At 43.8% G+C, this 19,741-nt stretch overlaps 1 protein-coding gene across 1 annotated transcript in view; it reads right to left on the reverse strand.

The window, feature by feature from the left end:
- Window positions 1-751: 751 nt before the first annotated feature.
- The window catches only part of CARD9 (caspase recruitment domain family member 9), a 30,076-nt gene continuing 11,086 nt past the window's right edge, over window positions 752-19,741 (reverse strand). Inside the window, exons 2-13 of the mRNA XM_069748162.1 lie at window positions 16,514-16,732; window positions 13,512-13,649; window positions 12,112-12,437; window positions 10,444-10,626; window positions 10,173-10,328; window positions 9,404-9,529; window positions 8,686-8,871; window positions 7,613-7,654; window positions 4,618-4,660; window positions 3,491-3,555; window positions 1,322-1,398; window positions 752-1,238 (exon numbers count right to left, since the gene is read on the reverse strand). Coding sequence (XP_069604263.1) covers window positions 1,157-1,238; window positions 1,322-1,398; window positions 3,491-3,555; window positions 4,618-4,660; window positions 7,613-7,654; window positions 8,686-8,871; window positions 9,404-9,529; window positions 10,173-10,328; window positions 10,444-10,626; window positions 12,112-12,437; window positions 13,512-13,649; window positions 16,514-16,694 — 1,605 coding nt within the window. The 5' untranslated portion in view covers window positions 16,695-16,732 and the 3' untranslated portion in view covers window positions 752-1,156. The remainder of the gene's footprint in view (window positions 1,239-1,321; window positions 1,399-3,490; window positions 3,556-4,617; window positions 4,661-7,612; window positions 7,655-8,685; window positions 8,872-9,403; window positions 9,530-10,172; window positions 10,329-10,443; window positions 10,627-12,111; window positions 12,438-13,511; window positions 13,650-16,513; window positions 16,733-19,741) is intronic.

The following is a 19,741-nucleotide window of genomic DNA, read 5'->3' on the forward strand; positions in this document are numbered from 1 at the left end:
CAATTTGCAGTGGCGACAGGCCTAATTTCCAATATGGCCGCTCAGACTGGACCCCACAATGTCATGTATCACACGACACTGGGATCCCGGTGTTACACTGCGACCTGCAGCACTCGAGGCAGAATTAGCACTGACCTGGGGGCCAAGAAAAACTGAACTGAAGCCTTTCTCAAAAAATAACCATTCCATTTAACTGCGAGCTCTTCCTCCTGATCCCATACACGTGCCCGCTCAGTTTGGCTGAGTGTACATGCATTTTTAATAAGAATAGGGGAATATGCCGCTGCTACACACCTCTGATGAAAACCAATGATCAGGCATGTTAAAATTCAACATGCCAAAGACTCCTCTTCCCCAATAACTGTCAGGAGGGCCCTATATATATATATATATATATCTGGTGAGGTGGTTATACCACTGATTATTATGAGACCTGATCATATATATATATATATATATATATATATATATATATATATATATATATATATATATATATATATATATATATATATATATATATATATATATATATATATAAATAAGATCAGGTCTCATAATAATCAGTGGTATAACCACCTCACCAGATTTTTGTAAGAACACATAGGCCAGGTTCAGGTTTAAGCTTTGAAAGTACCTGCATAGCGGACTGAAGCGGAGACTCTAAGCCTCATATTATATACACTGGTCGAATATTAACTGGTCCAAGAGAATGGCATACGGCAACATTTTTTGATCCTGACATGACGACTGGTGCACAAAGGAAATTTATGGGATCGGTTATGACATTTCACTATGATGCCGGAGGAGGAAAAAAAATCCCCAAAAATGTCCAAATATGTAGAAATGGGCCCTTATGTAACTGAGGTCCTACGTGGGAGCCAAACAGCGGGCAGTGATGGCAGCCGTGCCCTTGGCTCTCAGGCGGGGCCCTTCTGGGTGTCAGGATGACGTGTAGGCTTCTGTCGGAGGAGATGATGGCAGTGGTTGGGTGGGAAGCCTTCCACACAGATTTAGTCCATGCGTTAACCTTGTCCTGACACTTTTCCTAGTGGCACAAGTCTGGAGGAAAACAAGATTTGGCAGCCTCCAAACAGTTCTGACTCCATTGTCCTTCATCCAAGCGTGACGCTATACATGGAGGGTGGAGCGGGTGCTATGGCGTCCCGTCAGTCTCACTTCCCGAGGTGTAGTCTTCTACTTCTGGGTGTGATTTCTTTATCCTCAGGGCACCTTGTCTGAAAGATAAGAATGAAAGGCTGCCATATCACCGTGCCTGGGTGACTAATATACAGCACACAGGGCGGGCGCTATACGTTACCTGCGGCTTCGATCCGTGCTGGTATACACTTTCCTTTTGGTTTTGAGTGCCAATTCTCCATTCACAAGACCGTGTGCCTGGACAGAATGGGAGGGTGTTAGAGGAACATCTCTGGACATTGTACGCCTAAATCACAGTCTTCCTATCAAAGTTCCAAAATCTATCAAGAGGATCTCAGTGTTCCCTAAATGTAACAGCAGAAGACACAGCCCCACGTCTGGGAGGTTATCGTCATGGTGGGAAATGTGTCCTGTAGCCAGATCATCAGCATTACTGCTTAGAGGAGCAGCGGCGGGTCAACGAGGCTTCTATTCTAGAACGATGGAAGTGAAGAGCTGAGAGCAGGATAAATAATAATGCTACGGGTCTACGCTCCCCGACTGCCAGGGAGGTACTGTGCTAGGATCTGGAAGTCTCCAGCCAACGTTCTACATTTCTATGCAACAGAGACTCGTTGTGGTTCTAAAATTATTCATATGTTGTAATACTGTGGTTCTAGATTTTGCATGTATCAAAGCGCCATTATGGTTTTAGACTGTTAATATATTACCACACCATTATTCTTGATTTTTATACATCTAATCAGCATTGTTCTAGATACTTTATGCATCTGACCACCATCATTTTAGATTTTTCAGGCATCTTTTCATAGTTCTAGATTCTCATGCATCCTCCTACCATTGTTCAATATCCTTTATGTATCCGCCCACCTTCATTCTAGATTTTTTTATTCATCTGACAACCATTGTTCTAGATCCTTTATGCATCCTCCTTCCATTGTTCTAAATTTTTTATGCACCCACCCACCATCATTCTAGATTCTTTATTAATCCTTCCTCCATTGTTCTGGATCCTTTATGCACCCGCCCATCACCCTTCCAGATTCTTTATGAATCCTTCCTCTTTTGTACTAGGTCCTTTATGCATCCACCCTCCATACTTCTAGATTCTTTAGGCATCCTTCCTGCATTGTTCTAGGTTATATATGCATTAGACTACCAGTTTAGTCAATTCTTAAGGGCCGATTCATCAAACAGTTAGAGCCAGAAATCTGGAGTAAATGATGTGAAATGTTGCAACGGTGATATGCAAAAATGTTGCGTCTTTTGGTGTTTTAAGGGTATGTGCACATGTATTCTGGAGGACTGCGGATTTTTCCGCAGCGGATTTGGAAAAACCGCCGTGCAAAACCGCTGCGGTTTTTCCTGCGGATTTATCGCGGTTTCTATTGCGGATTCCGCTGCGGCTTTACACCTGCAGTTTTCTATTGGAGCAGGTGTAAAACCGCAGCGGAATCCGCACAAAGAATTGACATGTTGCAGAATGTAAACCGCTGCGTTTCCGCGTGTTTTTTTCCGCAGCATGTGCACTGCGGATTTCGTTTCCCATAGGTTAACATGGTACTGTAAACTCATGGGAAACCACTGCGGATCCGCAGCTGCGAAAACGCTGCGGATCCGCAGCAAAATCCACAGCGTGTGCACATACCCTTACAGTGGCTCCAATAATTTTTGGGGAGATGGGTAGAGCTAATTGTGGCGTGTGGCCCGGCAAATTAAAAAAAAAAAAAACACAGAAAAGTGGTACAAAGTAAGATCGAAATGTACAGCAATCCATGATCGGATACACATCTGTCTCTGGCACATGGCTCCTGCTGACTCTCCATCGGCGCAGAAACCGCAGGTTTTGATGAATCGGTCCCTTCATGTTTCATTATGATTCTAGACTCTTCATGTATCAGTACACTATGGTCTAGAATCCTGATGTATCAGGCAGCCATTGGTCCAGAGTCTGCGTGCAGCAGAATGTCATGGTTTCGTATCATTGTGCCACTGTTCTCGAGTCCCCAGGATCTGTGACACATTTCTTTTAGATTCCCTCCATCTCTGAATAATACTTCTCTCGATTCCCCATATACTAGAAGACTAATATTTTAGATTCCCCATTTATAGTCCCAGCAATCCCTTTCTCTAGACTATCAGTAACATTGATCTAGATGACCCAAGCGTCAGTGTTCCCTTCTTACAGAATCTGTGTTTCTTGCTTTGTTCTCTAGAATCTCTCTAGGTTTGTGATTATCCTGCAGTGTCTACAGCTCTGTGCACACAGTGTCCGCACCTTCCATACACTCCCCATGTAAAGTGTAGATCCCTATAAACTAGGACTTACCTCGTCCTGTGTCGGCGAGGATTCATCGCGGTCTTCCTCGTGGTGGCCGTCTCCGGGTGGATCTTCTGTGTGCACACAAGAGAGAATACATGATACAGACAATGTATTAACGCGTGGCAGGGGCCGGAGTGATGATGGGGAGCAATTATTGCGGACACTGTTCCAAACATTTTAAAGGGGTTGTCTCATCTTCTTAAATGGGTGATATTGCAGCATTATAATTCTGAAATTTACTTGTCATTAAAGCTCCTCTTTGTTCTCAAGAACACAATATATTTAATTCTATTATCAATTGCTTGTACCCTAGATAATCGGCCGCCTCTGCGGTTTATCAGAGGTGGTCAGTTTCCTAGGTAAGCATTTCATCTGAAGTTGGGGAGACTTAGTGCATAGGACAGGGCACACTGTCAGATCTTCAGGAGCGCACTGCCCCCCCAGCCAAGCAGGAAGCCAGGCGGCATGGAAGCAGTGCGCTCCAGAAGATAGAAGCTGAGAAAACCCCTTTAAGTCCATCCCAAGCAAAATTTCAAAACACTAATGTCTCAATAGTGTAGATCGGTGGTCTCCAACCTGCGGCTCATCAGCTGTTGCAAAACTACAACCCCAAGCATGCCCTGACATAGTAACATAGTAACATAGTTAGTAAGGCCGAAAAAAGACATTTGTCCATCCAGTTCAGCCTATATTCCATCATAATAAATCCCCAGATCTACGTCCTTCTACAGAACCTAATTGTATGATACAATATTTTTCTGCTCCAGGAAGACATCCAGGCCTCTCTTGAACCCCTCGACTGAGTTCGCCATCACCACCTCCTCAGGCAAGCAATTCCAGATTTTCACTGCCCTAACAGTAAAGAATCCTCTTCTATGTTGGTGGAAAAACCTTCTCTCCTCCAGACGCAAAGAATGCCCCCTTGTGCCCGTCACCTTCCTTAGTCTAAACCAAGCAAACAAAACAGCCGCCAGCCTGGTCACGACCAAACTGCGGAGCGGTCTAACTTCGCTGGTTTGTGAACTCTGACTTTATCCAACCCTTATTAAACCACAAATCCCACTGAAAAGTGGAGTCATGTTTTTTTTTTTTTACGCGGTCCATAGTTCATCCAATATGCCGTCGCTACTTACTATGATCGGTCGGTGATGGCTGCTTGTCTTGGAAAACCTTAATCTTAAAGACAAAGAAGAACATTAGTGATTCGCTGTCCCTATTACAGGGCCATGCTAAGACGTCGCCTATCCTAAGAAGGGATATGGGCGGCACAGAGGGGGTCATCTCATCCGGATCTCCACTTTCGGAAGCCATCTCTGCGCCAATCAGCACACGGACTTTATTACAAAGATGGCCGTCTTATAACACACAGGAAAGACACGCGGCCCCTGTACCCCGCAGCAGGAACCCTAATGCCAGCCTCGGCGTTAGTAAATTTGTTTCAGTCGTCATACCCTTCATCTGCCATTATATTGTCTGCAGAGGTTTTGGCACCACATGGATTTTTTTTTATAATTTCCTATTGCATTACTTTCATTAGGGCCATAATAAATCATTTTTTCCTGCGGTTACTGAGCAGCGGCCAAATAGGTAACAATGCCGGATCTGCACAATCCTGAGGGCACAAACGGGCCATACTGATCACTCACACAGCCCCAGGCTCTAAGCGTGAATAAGTCTACACTAAAAGGGTATTCAGGATGTTTATTACTTTTGTGCATGGGGCCAAGAAGTCTTCAAACAGAGGCTGGACAGACAAGTTGCTTATTTTCACGTGTGCTGTTGATTAATTAAATAACAATTAGAACGGCGATTAGTCTTTAAATATATAACGTGAATACGCTGAGGGTGTATAGACAGTCATGGCCGAAAGTGTTGGCACCCTTGACATTGTTCCAGAAGATGAATTATTTCTCCAAGAAAATTACTACAATTACACATCTTTTGTTATACACTTTATGTTTATTTCCATTCTATTTATTAGAATAACACAAAAAATACTGAGAAAAAAAACGGCAAATTGGACATAATTTCACACAAAACCCCAAGAAAGGGCTCAAGAAAATTGTTGACGCTCTCAAATTAATATTTGGTTGCACACCCTTTGGAATAAATAACTGCAATCAATCGCTTCCCATAACCATCTACAAGCTTCTTACACCTCTCATCTGGAATTTTGGAGCACACTTCTTTTTAAACTCTCATATGTGAGCAGTTTTTAACAACGCTCCACAGGTGTTCAGTGGGATTTAGATCCGGACTCATTTCTGGCCACTCCAGAACTCTACAGCGCTTTGTTTCCATCCATTTCTGGAGGCTTCTTATCCAGGAGGATTATCTACAGTGCCATGTGTTGTAAACTTCTTATGTTCTGCACTGTGGACAAAGGAACATCAAGATCTCTGGAGATGGACTCGTAACCTTGAGATTGTTGATAATTTTCAACAATTTTATTTCCCGAGTCCTCAGACAGTTCTCTTCTCCTCTTTCTGTTCTCCATGCTTAGTGTGGCACACACAGACACACAATGCAATGATTCAAGTCAACTTCTCCCCTTTTGATCTGGTTTCAGGTGTGATTTTCATATTGCCCACACCTGTTACTTACCACAGGTGAGTTAAGGTACCTTCACACTAAACGATATCGCTAGCGATCCGTGACGTTGCAGCGTCCTCGCTAGCGATATCGTTCAGTGTGACACGCAGCAGCGATCAGAATCCTGCTGCGATGTCGTTGGTCGGGGCTAGAGGGCCAGCACTTTCTTTGGTCGCTGGATCTCCCGCTGACATCGCTGAATCGGCGTGTGTGACACCGATTCAGCGATATCTTCGCTGGTAACCAGGGTAAACATCGGGTTACTAAGCGCAGGGCCGCGCTTAGTAACCCGATGTTTACCCTGGATACCATCCTAAAAGTAAAAAAAACAAACGCTTCATACTTACCTTCCGCTGTCTGTCCTCCGGCGCTCTGCTTTCCTGCACTCACTGTGAGCACAGCGGCCGGAAAGCAGAGCGGTGACGTCACCGCTCTTCTTTCCGGCCGCTGTGCTCACAGCCAGTACAGAGAAGCACAGCGCCGGGGACAGACAGCCGAAGGCAAGTATGAAGCGTTTGTTTTTTTTACTTTTAGGATGGTATCCAGGGTAAACATCGGGTTACTAAGCGCGGCCCTGCACTTAGTAACCCGATGTTTACCCTGGTTACCGGCATCGTTGGTCGCTGGAGAGCTGTCTGTGTGACAGCTCTCCAGCGACCAAACAGCGACGCTGCAGCGATCCGGATCGTTGTCTGGATCGCTGCAGCGTCGTTTAGTGTGAAGGTACCTTTAGAGCGAGCATCACATGCGGGAAGCAAAGTTGTTTACCCACAATTTTGGAAGAGTGCCAACAATTTTGTGAAACTCATTTTTGGGATTTTGTGTGAAATGATGTCCAATTTGCCTTTTTCTCTTTTTTTTTTTAATTTTCCAATACAGACAAAGGAAATAAACATGTATAGCAAAACATATGTAATTGCAATAATTTTCTGGGAGAAATACTTCATCGTATTGAACAATTTCAAGGGTGCCAACACTTTCTGCCATGAGTATCCAGAACAAGAAAAGTAACAGCGCACTCACCGGTGTTGAGCAAAAAGCGATTTATACAGATCCTGGATCTGTTGAAGTGCTTGCAGCACGAAACAGCTGTCATCCGTATGTGTTTCACCACCCTCCCTGCACCGCATGATTTCATGTGAATAAATCGCTTTTTGCTCAACACCGGTGAGTGCGCTGTTACTTTTCTTGTTCTGGATACTCTTATACAAATTGTTTCTTTCATGAAGCAGCACCCAGGTGGAGCTTGTATAGCGATTACTTTTTTTCTATTGTGACTAAAGGCTTATACGGTGTGGCATTCAATACCCCTGAAGCAGAAAGGGTCTAACGTATAACGGCTGTGCGATTGCAATATTTCTGGACTGTGGACTTTCTGCCATGACTGCATATATGTCACCATTAGCTCACAGTCATAGTACACAGAGGGAGAGACTGTAAGAAGGGAGATATTATCCCCATGTCACAGGGGATCTTCAAAAGCATGTCATACCACCGCCTCCCCTCCATTACACATGCCCTCTGGTGTTTACTTACTTCCTGAGAACTGCGCAAAGAAAGTTCATCTGCATCAGAGGACTGGAGGGGACAGAAAGAGACAAGTTATTTCTCGTCTACAGCCATAAACGCCCTATTGTCTGTACACAGGAATGCATCTAATAAAAGCAGCGTCATCCAGGTGTCCGCACACGGACATAACGCCGGGAGGATTGCCGAGCTTGTAGAGCGTGCAGACATATGTGTAAGTACATAGGACCCTGTATACAAGCCTATTATTACTAGATACCTAAGCTTCACCATTAGGTGCCGCGGTATGGCAGAGTCACCCGTCATTACGTATATATGTATACGTCCGCTTCTGTCCGGCCACTAAAGCCATATTGGTGGCAGACACCCGGATTTCCTGAATCCCCCCAATTACGTACCATTATATGGGATATTTTGCCGTATCCGCTGCCCCATATTATCACTCCCCTTGTCCGTCGGCTCATGAATACAGTGCCCAGTTTTATACACCACTCACCACCAGAGCTGCATTTACAGTTGTGCCGATTTCCCAGCGGTGCCCTATTGAGGTGCATTGTGAGAAATTAAGAATTTACCAGCATTTTTTTGGGCTATTCCCAGCTAGGGACACAGACTTGGCTTTCCTAATTGACCCTTGGCTCCCCGCCCTGCAGCGTATGGCCAGGACTGAACTGGATGCATGTCTCTGCTCCGCAGCAAAATCCGCATGTCTGACACGTGACGGATTTTAGCGCTGCGACATTGAAAGTAGGGATAATCCACAACCGAAATGGTCAAGCTGCGGATATGGAGATCTGTGCTCATCCATGAGGCCAGAAATGTTAGATTTTACCTGTGTATGTACACGGGTCAGATCTGCAGCATCTCTCGCCAGAGAGATTTAGATTTTCAAAACTCGCCCATGGCAAAACCTTTCGGTAGGCAGAAACAGAACTTGTTATGTCGAAACAGCCATTTTTTTACATGGGCATGGTCAGGTCTTTGCATCTTTCTGCTCGCTGTAGCATCAATGCAATAATAGACTGAAATACCGGACCGCAATAAATACTAATAATATTACTGAAGGTTTAGCTATTCTGTACCAGCGCTGGCGAATCTGTCCTTTTCAGCTTAGTTTCCAGAGCTAGCAGACTCCCCTCGCTCCTGAACAGCTGGATCTGAAGGTCGTCGTACTTCTCCCCAAGTTCTCGGATCTGCTTTCGGTACAAGTCTTTCTCTGTAAGACATTTGGTGTACTGCCCGTAGAATTGCTCCCTTGTGGCAATGGCCTAAGACAAGACAAAAGACAGCGGCAGAAAATTATGGACTTTATATGATCGAATGCAGAGAGAAAGTACGCAAACTTCATCCTGCCAAACCATTAATAGGACACATGTCCCATCAGGAGAAATGGATGTCATGGAAGAGAAACCGTTTCTCTGGACACCCCCCTATAATAACTTTTAGTGGAATACAGCTGCAAAGTACGTTTTTTGCTCTGGAGGACTCAATATGACGATGTATTACTATTCATTTGAATAAGCGCCATGTAATACCACATTTCTCCTGTAGTGGCCACTGCAGAAGAATAATGCAGCGGCTTTCTGGAGATAAAGAAATGATCATCAAGGGTTTCAGCTGCCAGATCTCAGATTTACAACTTTATGATGACAACCCCTTTAAAAACCTATGCTTTTTACTTGGATAATATCATGTAATCTAGAAAAGGCAACAGGCACGGGAGTCGCAGGCCCATCTCAAGCTTTATATAGTTCCCCATCAGTACCGTACAAGACAGTGTGATCTGGGACAGCTTCTTACCTGGTTGCGCTCACTGCACACCTCCTCGAGCTGCTGTAGTATGGCCTCTATGCGTTCTTTGTACATCTTCGAGTCTTTTTTTAGCGTGGTACACTGCAGATCTAGAACTTCCTTCTCTTCTGAGTACTGAGGATACAATATACATTCACGTCTCAATTTTTTTATTCCCCTGTAAGGATGTATAGGATGATTCTCACACTACAGAAAAAGTGAAGGCAGCGCTCAGCTATTTTGTTTTGTTATGGTATTTCTTTTTCCCTTCACCAAAAGCTACCTACATTTCTCATGCAGCCTTCAGCTTTGTATTCATCAGATTGTATTTGCAGAGTCTCATAGTAGCCTATGTGATGTATATTCATACAAGTTTTCAATATATCCTATGTGATGCATGTTTTAACGATCTCTTCTTCCTCCTGCTTGCGATAGGTTTTCCCTGGTCAGCTCTTACAAGCAGAAGGCAGAGACAGGCAAAAGCTGGAGATTCGGGACACAGAACTTACAATTAGTATGGACGGTGTGAGTCAGGGGAGTTTTACAACTGTGTGAACTATTATATCACAGCTCTATAGCTGTTATATCACAGCAGAAATTATATCTTCCACCGTAAGGTAAGAAATTGTTGGCCAGCCTGTAGGCCCAATATGCATCTTCCTTTTCCTAAACACCACCGGTATAGACACCCCTGTACACAGTGCACCATTCTTATGATAGGGGATCTTGCAGTCGGGTACTGTGTGATGGATATAGCTCACGTGTAGCAATCAGTCACCTTATCCCGGAGGTCCTCAGCTTGTTTCAGGCTCATCTTCAGGGTGTAGATGCTATTGACCAAGTCCTGATGCTGCTCCAAGGCCTGCCTGCGGTCATTCTCCAGATCCTGGATGTATAACTTTGTTTTCTCCACCGTCACATCTTTCAGCGAATTCTAAAATAGTAACATCACAAAGACCAATATCACATAAAGCAAGAACACCACAAATCCTTGAAGACATCCTGTTTGACTCTTAATGAAGGTGGTGTAGCAATCAGGTCTATCCCACCTGCAGAGGAGTGTTATCTTGGTCCTGAAGTCTGGCTTTCAGAACATAGTTTTCTCTCTGCAGCTCATAGATGATATCCTGACTCGGCTGCTTTTTCATGGCATTCTTTAGCTTCATTGTCTGTTTCCTCACCAGATTGCAGTCATCCTCTGCCTTCATCAGGTTATGTTTAAGTTTCTCAATCTGTGGTTCAGGTAAGAAAAATTGAACAAATAGTTTGAGGATTGTATAGAGAGACCACCTAGAATTCTCCCTGAGATACGATCTACTATTTAGATGCTTTTCTGCAAGAGGGACATAGATCAAGAGCAAGTCTGTACAATCAGGCACCTGAGGGCGTTCTCCCCTGCAACCAGCTGCCTGAGTATACTAGACAATGCAGGCAGCCACCAGAGACCACCCAACAATACAATCATCCGCCAGAATGTGCCCTCCTCTGCAACCAGAGACCACCCAACAATACAATCATCCGCCAGAATGTGCCCTCCTCTGCAACCAGCCACCAGGGGACGCTTGACAATACAAGCAGCTGCCAGAGGGCACTAGACAATACAACCGACTGCCAGAGGGCACTACACAATACAACCAGCCACCAGAGGGCACTCGATAATACAATTAGCAGCCAGAGGGAACTAAACAATACAGCCAGCCGCCAGAGGGCACTAGACAATACAACCAGCCACCAGAGGGCACTAGACAATATAACCAGCCACCAGAGGGCACTAGACAATACAGGCAGCCACCAGAGGGCACTAGACAATACAGGCAGCCACCAGAGGGCACTAGACAATACAACCAGCCACCAGAGGGCACTAGACAATACAACCAGCCACCAGAGGGAACTAAACAATACAACCAGCCACCAGAGGGAACTAGACAATACAACCAGCCACCAGAGGGAACTAGACAATACAGGCAGCCACCAGAGGGCACTAGACAATACAACCAGCCATCAGAGGGCACTAGACAATACAACCAGCCATCAGAGGGCACTAAACAATACAGGCAGCCACCATAGGGCACTAGACAATACAGGCAGCCACCAGAGGGAACTAGACAATACAGGCAGCCACCAGAGGGAACTACACAATACAGGCAGCCACCAGAGGGCACTAGACAATACAACCAGCCACCAGAGGACACTAGACAATACAACCAGCCGCCAGAGGGAACTAGACAATACAGGCAGCCACCAGAGGGCACTAGACAATACAACCAGCCACCAGAGGGCACTAGACAATACAACCAGCCACCAGAGGGCACTAGACAATACAACCAGCCACCAGAGGGCACTAGACAATACAACCAGCCTCCAGAGGGCACTAGACAATACAACCAGCCACCAGAGGTACCTAAACAATACAACCAACTGCCAGAGGGCACTAGACAATACAACCAGCCTCCAGAGGGCACTAGACAATACAACCAGCCACCAGAGGGCACTAGACAATACAACCAGCCTCCAGAGGGCACTAGACAAAACAACCAGCCACCAGAGGGCACTAGACAATACAACCAACCGCGAGAGGGCAGTAGACAATACAACCAGCCACCAGAGGGCACTAGACAATATAACCAGCCATCAGAGGGCACCCAACAATACAACAAGCAGCAAATATAAGCCACCACCTAATGCCTACATGGTTTACTACCAACACAGCTACCAACCTCCAGCTGCAACTCTCTGTTTTTCATGAGTGCCGTATTTTTCTCGTCACTCTGCCGGGCGTACTTCATGGCCAGTTCGTAGTTCTCATCCTTACACTTCTTAAGTTCTTTGTTTAAATTGTCCACCTCCTCTTTCATCTTAAGGACCCTCTCCTGGTGCTTCCTCAGCTCGCTATCCTTGACCTGCATTTGCCGAATGTTATCATCTTTCTCCTGGGCTAACATGTGCAGCTCTTTGTATTTTCGTCTCTCCTCCTGAATAGTCTGCTGAAGTTTTAGCATTTCGTTCATGAGGAGCTGAGTCAGGCTGGATTCCCCTGCTGTGTCTAAATGAGAAAAAAAAATAATTATCTGTGATGTAATACCAGATACAACCTGTAAGCTGGTGTGGCGCTGTTTTTGGAAGTTTTTTTTTTTTAACCCTGATTAACTACATTAAGAGTGAGCAATTTCACCTAGAGGCGTTGGTGTGTCATACAGAGGTGCAGGGCCATATTGGTGTCCATGCTGCCCTAGGCACTCAGTCTCTAAGTCCTGACGTCCCTACTGAGAAGTCAAACTAAAAATGCCCATACCTCTAGATATTAAAGTCCCCCATACACACCAGACTAACGTCAGCCAAACTCGCCGGTATCACCGGGTTCAGCTGACAGTCTAAGGGACAAGTGTATGAGAAATCACCTGGGCTTCATCCAGAAAACTTGGACCAATGTTTCCTCAGGCGTCGCCCTAGTTGTACCTACTTCTGAGTGTGGAGGTGTCCTCGCTTCCAAGCCAATAAAAAAAAAATCTTTGGGAGATCACAATTTTACTGAAGATTATCACTAAGGAACAAATCTGTGATGCAAAATGGAAGCAAATGTGAAGCCTCCGATCTGCATCCGTGTCTCATGGATCCCTATAGACCTGAGTGACCGAGTCTGATCAGCCGATAGGATCCATCTCAGCGATCTCACTACCAGATCCATATATGAATACATCCATTCTACTTAATGGCACAAAGTGCTGTCCGAGGGAAAAATAAAAATTGGACAGCACCCGGAGGTGAATTAGCCTGAGGGGCAGTCAGACGACCGCATAACACAGACGACTATCACATCACAGTGCTCGGACTGGCCGGCGGCTCTCCTCACCTGAGCGTGACAGCTGAATAGAAATTCACTCAGGTCAGGAGAGCCGCCGGCCAGTCCGAGCACTTGTGACCCCACTCACTCGCACCGCGCTGATGGTTGCATTTTGTGCAGCCATTGTATCTCATTAATCATCTCATCGCTCTCCGATCCCGCAGGGTGATGAAACATGGTTATTAGTAATTTAGGGTGTGCCAAGCGCCGCAGTTACTGTAAAGGAGGCTCAGAACGAACCCAAACAAACAAGGCAAGCAGAGACACGAGCGCTACCTATGATCATGGAGAAGACGCGGGTGGGCTCTTTTCCGGTTATCTTCATGTACAAGTGAGGGTAATACAGTTCTAGACTTTCCAGGAAAGCGACGTATCCTTTATATCCGGTCCTCTGGAGGATGTCCAGCAACACGCCTGTAGGGCGAAAGCGTGCGGACGGTCATAACTCATAATACAGACACATATATGGGAAAACTTTATAACAATACCCTGAATGTTTTGTGGTTCTATCATATCATCTATAAGAGGGCTCATTTGTGCTGTTTTACTGGCACTATTTGGGGGTACACATGACATATTGACGGTTTTATTTTTCCTTTATGGTGTTTACCATTTGGGTTAATTAATTTTAGACTTTCACAGACCTGACATTTACGGATGCTGTGATACTAAATAGGTTTTTAATACTAAATATGTTTTTATTTTTTTCTATTTTTTTATCTTTTAGGAAAAAGGGAGTAAATAATATATATCTACATATACTGTATATATATATATATATATATATATATATATATATATATATATATATATATATATATATATATATTTTTTTAACCTTTTTTTTTTTTTTAACCTTTTTTTTTTTTTTAAATAATTTTCTTTTTTTTAAATCCCAGTAAACAGAATCTGCAATCGTGTGATCTACTGCAAGACTTCGGTTTTGCATATATGGTAAAAGTGACACTCACTTGGGAGTATAAAGATGGCGGCGGCAGAGGTCCTTAGTGGACCCTCTGTTGCAGGAATCACAACTACTTAAATGAGGCATCTAAACGGTTACACAGTAAAGATTGGAGTGAGCAGCGCCATACTCCCCCCCACACCTAATATGTGCCATCTACATTGGAAAGGGATTGGTGAAAAATCTGCAGAAAAAAAAGTGATATCACTTTATGTCTTGTGAAGAAGTGACTCAAGAATGGACCCCAATGGGGCTAATTGGGGTGCAGATCCATGTCATGTTAAAGTACCTTAGGGAGCAATGAAAAGTTTTAAAAAGTTATACCATTTTCTAATAAACGTTAAATATCAATTCTCCATTTATTTAAAAATGCGCTGTGGCCTTGCGGTGAGACAGCGCTCTACACTTTGTTGCCTGTTGTCCTAGAGACGTGCTGGGTCATATGACCTGGACACGTGACCGGATGCCGGGCGCACTGAGCGCCGCGCTCTCTGTGACGTCGCAACATGGGGGAAATGCGCCGCAACATATGTGGCCATTTATGTAATTGACACAATACTATATAGTGAGACTAAGGTCAGTGCTACTTTACCTCCCGACGAAGCTGCATGAGGCGGTGAAACGCGCGTCGAGGTGTTCTGGGGCACACACACTCCTCTCATCATGTCGACAGGTACAGTTTTAGATGGGCATATTTGCTAATATTTTGCTATATATTGTGTATAGGTCCGTGATTAGTGTAATCTGATTGGAGCACTATTATTGTTGATGGGCCTCTATATATTTAGTCTGCTGTAACCTTAAGGTACCTTCACACATAACGATATCGTTGCTTTTTGTGACGTAGCAACGATATCGTTAAGGAAATCATTATGTGTGACAGTGACCAACGATCAGGCCCCTGCTGGGAGATCGTTGGTCGCTGAGGAAAGTCCAGAACTTTATTTTGTCGCTGGACTCCCTGCAGACATCGCTGGATCGGCGTGTGTGACACCGATCCAGCGATGTCTTCACTGGTAACCAGGGTAAACATCGGGTTACTAAGCGCAGGGCCGCGCTTAGTAACCCGATGTTTACCCTGGTTACCAGCGTAAAAGTAAAGAAACAAACACTACATACTTACCTACCGCTGTCTGTCCCCGGCGCTCAGCTTCTCTGCACTCCTCTGCACTGGCTGTGAGCACCGGCCAGCCGGAAAGCACAGCGGTGACGTCACCGCTCTGCTTTCCGGCCGCTGTGCTCACAGTCAGTGCAGGAAAGCACAGCGCCGGGGACAGACAGCGGAAGGTAAGTATGTAGTGTTTGTTTTTTTTACTTTTACGTTGGAAACCAGGGTAAACATCGGGTTACTAAGCGCGGCCCTGCGCTTAGTAACCCGATGTTTACCCTGGTTACCGGCATCGTTGGTCGCTGGAGAGCTGTCTGTGTGACAGCTCTCCAGCGACCAAACAGCGACGCTGCAGCGATCGACATCGTTGTCGGTATCGCTGCAGCGTTGCTGAGTGTGAAGGTACCTTTACATGACTAGGTCAACATGGCACAAATCTGCTATTTGAACAAATTTAGATAGGATAGTAAGTGTTGACCTTATTTAAATATATATTTATGTAAATACACTCCACTTATTGTTATTATTGATTGGAATATTGGATCATTGCTCCTTCTTTGTACTTTGGTGGTTTAGATGTTTGTATTCTGAGTGGATCCCTATATATGAGGAGGAACTTTATTGGTGCCACTGCACTGCAAATGTCTGGGATTAGGAGGTAACATCGCACTCCAACATTCAAAACCGTGCTTGTAAGCTCAATAGAGAAGAGCTGTTAAGCGCTGCGCATGTTCTGCTGTCTGGCAGTGGTGGTCGGTTTCCAAGGCAACGAGTTGTAAGCATAAGAAAAGTGTTAAGATCTCAAAAGACTGAGAATTTTAAGATGCAGTAAATTGCAAAATTGCTCGTATTTACGAGCTCTATCTGACAATAACCATTTATTAAAATGAGAAATTATCCTTTAAGATCTCTGCTTGCAGTCATTCAAGGAGAACCTCCATTGTATACTTCTAGAGGAAGCGATGCGCTCCTTGTCACAAGATGGTCAGGCACACAGTCATTAGAGCTATATCTTGTAAGGAACATCATATGACCATGATGGGAAAATGAAGCCTTTCATTGACAGCAAGCAGAGGTCGACTCTTGACAAAGATGAATAAGCCTTAATTTGCTAAAATTGGAATATTCAACACAAGTTGTCCAGCCACAGAGACTGGGATGGAAAGGATTCGTAAGGCTTGAGGTCTTTATAGACTTGAAACTCACCCACTTTCCTCTTGCGGATGACCAGGTTGGGGTCATTGAACACATTCTCTTCGTCGTCGCTGTTAATGACGCGGCACTGGCGCAGGTATGGGGTGATCCGGTTAGGATCTATAATGGAGATCAGCTTAACCCGGTAACAATCCAGTTTATTCCAGCACTCCTCATCTTCATCCTCAGACATGATGGGAATAGGTCAAAAGCAAAAAAAAAATAAAAAATCTAAAGAAAAAAAGAAAAGATTATTCTGTGATCGTCCAGTCATGTTTAAGCCTTTTCATCTTTTCCTCTTTCGTTTTTTCCTCCCCTTCTTGCCAGAGCCATAGCTTTTATTTTTTTGCGGGTCGAGTGGTATTTTTGAATAACACTATTCATTTTTATCATATTTTGTACGGAAAAAAAACGGGTACCGGTAAATAATTTTTTGGATTTGTGCAGTAAAAAAAGAACCTAGCAATGTGGCAATGCGAAAACTTGTATGATTTTATTTTTTTTTTATTTAGGAGGTGAACATTTTTTTTTTCAGAAATTCTATAAAATAAAATAAATACAGTACAGACCAAAGTTTGGACACACCTTCTCATTTAAAGATTTTTCTGTATTTTCATGACTATGAAAATTGTAAATTCACACTGAAGGCATCAAAACTATGAATTAACACATGTGGAATTATATACTTAACAAAAAAGTGTGAAAGAACTGAAAATATGTCTTATATTCTAGGTTTTTCAAAGTAGCCACCTTTTGCTTTGATGACTGCTTTGCACACTCTTGGCATTCTCTTGATGAGCTTCAAGAGGTAGTCAGCGGGAATGGTTTTCAATTCACAGGAGTGCCCTGTCAGGTTTAGTAAGTGAGATTTCTTGCCTTATAAATGGGGTTGAGACCATCAGTTGTGTTGTGCAGAAGTCTGGTAGATACACAGCTGATAGTCCTCCTGAATAGACTGTTAGAATTTGTATTATGGCAGGAAAAAAGCAGCTAAGTAAATAAAAACGAGTGGCCATCATTACTTTAAGAAATGAAGGTCAGTCAGTCCGAAAAATTGGGAAAACTTTGAAAGTGTCCCCAAGTGCAGTGGCAAAAACCATCAAGCGCTACAAAGAAACTGGCTCACATGAGGACCGCCCCAGGAAAGGAAGACCAAGAGTCACCTCTGCTTCTGAGGATAAGTTTATCCGAGTCACCAGCCTCAGAAATCGCAGGTTAACAGCAGCTCAGATTAGAGACCAGGTCAATGCCACACAGAGTTCTAGCAGCAGACACATCTCTACAACAACTGTTAAGAGGAGACTTTGTGCAGCAGGCCTTCATGGTAAAATAGCTGCTGGGAAACCACTGCTAAGGACAGGCAACAAGCAGAAGAGACTTGTTTGGGCTAAAGAATACAAGGAATGGACATTAGACCAGTGGAAATCTGTGCTGGTCTGATGAGTCCAAATTTGAGATCTTTGTTTCCAACCACCGTGTCTTTGTGCAACGTAGAAAAGGTGTACGGATGGACTCTACATGCCTGGTTCCCACCGTGAAGCATGGAGGAGGAGGTGTGATGGTGTGGGGGTGCTTTGCTAGTGACACTGTTGGGGATTTATTCAAAATTGAAGGCATACTGAACCAGCATGGCTATCACAGCATCTTGCAGCGGCATGCTATTCCATCCGGTTTGCGTTTACTTGGACCATCATTTATTTTTCAACAGGACAATGACCCCAAACACACCTCCAGGCTGTGTAATTGCTACTTGACCAAGAAGGAGAGTGATGGGGTGCTACGCCAAATGACCGGGCCTCCACAGTCACCAGACCTGAACTCATTTGAGATGGTTTGGGGTGAGCTGGACCGCAGAGTGAAGGCAGAAGGGCCAACAAGTGCTAAGCATCTCTGGGAACTCCTTCAAGATTGTTGGAAGACCATTCCCGGTGACTACCTCTTGAAGCTCATCAAGAGAATGCCAAGAGTGTGCAAAGCAGTCATCAAAGCAAAAGGTGGCTACTTTGAAGAACCTAGAATATAAGACATATTTTCAGTTGTTTCACACTTTTTTGTTAAGTATATAATTCCACATGTGTTAATTCATAGTTTTGATGCCTTCAATGTGAATTTACAATTTTCATAGTCATGAAAATAAAGAAAAATCTTTAAATGAGAAGGTGTGTCCAAACTTTTGGTCTGTACATTTATAATTTATTTTGTGTTTGCAATTTATGTGAGCCAAAACGTTTTTTTAAAGATTTCTTTCCTTAATTGGCCAATGTTTCGGCTTGTTTTTTTGTGTGTGCCAAGCTTATATTTTATTGGCACCATTTTGGGGTACACACAATGTTTTATCTCTATCTATTTTTTTGCTTTACAGTTTTTCCTGTAGGAGTTGCATTATTATGTATTTGGACAGCTTGAACTTTTTCAGATGTGGTGAAACTGATTTTTTTAAATTATTTTTAAAGGGCGAAAAGTCAGGCGATTAGAATATTTATTTTATTAAATACTAGCTGAAGAGCCCTGCGTTGCCTGAGCATAGTAAATATCTGTGGTTAGTTATAGCACCTCACTTCTCTTATTTTCCCATCACGCCTCTCATTTTCCCAATCACATCTTTCATTTTCCCCCTCACATCTCTCATTTTCTCCCTCACACCTCTCATTTTCTCCCTCACTCCTCTCATTCCCCCCTAACACTTGTCATTTCAACCTCACATCTGTCATTTTCTGATCACTCCACTATTTTTCCTCACTTCTCTCATTTTGCACTCACACCTTTTCATTTTCACCTCACACCTCTCATTTTCACCTCATCACCTCAGTATATACATGTTTGTCATCTCCCTTATATATAGTATACATCTGTATGTCATCTCCTGTATATAGTATATACCTGTATGTCATCTCCCCTGTATATAGTATATACCTGCTATGTGTCATCTCCCCTATATATAGTATATACCTGAATGTCATCTCCTTCTATATATAGTATATACCTGTATGTCATCTCCTCCTGTATATAGTATATACCTGTGTGTCATCTCCCCTGTATATAGTATATATCTGAGTGTCATCTCCTCCTGCATATAGTATATACCTGCATGTCATCTTCTATATATAGCATATACCTGTATGTCATCTCCTCCTGTATATAGTATATACCTGTGTGTCATCTCCCCTGTATACAGTATATATCTGAGTGTCATCTCCTCCTGCATATAGTATATACCTGCATGTCATCTTCTATATATAG

This window comes from Ranitomeya imitator, chromosome 2, assembly GCF_032444005.1.
Source record: "Ranitomeya imitator isolate aRanImi1 chromosome 2, aRanImi1.pri, whole genome shotgun sequence".
Taxonomy (NCBI): domain Eukaryota; kingdom Metazoa; phylum Chordata; class Amphibia; order Anura; family Dendrobatidae; genus Ranitomeya; species Ranitomeya imitator.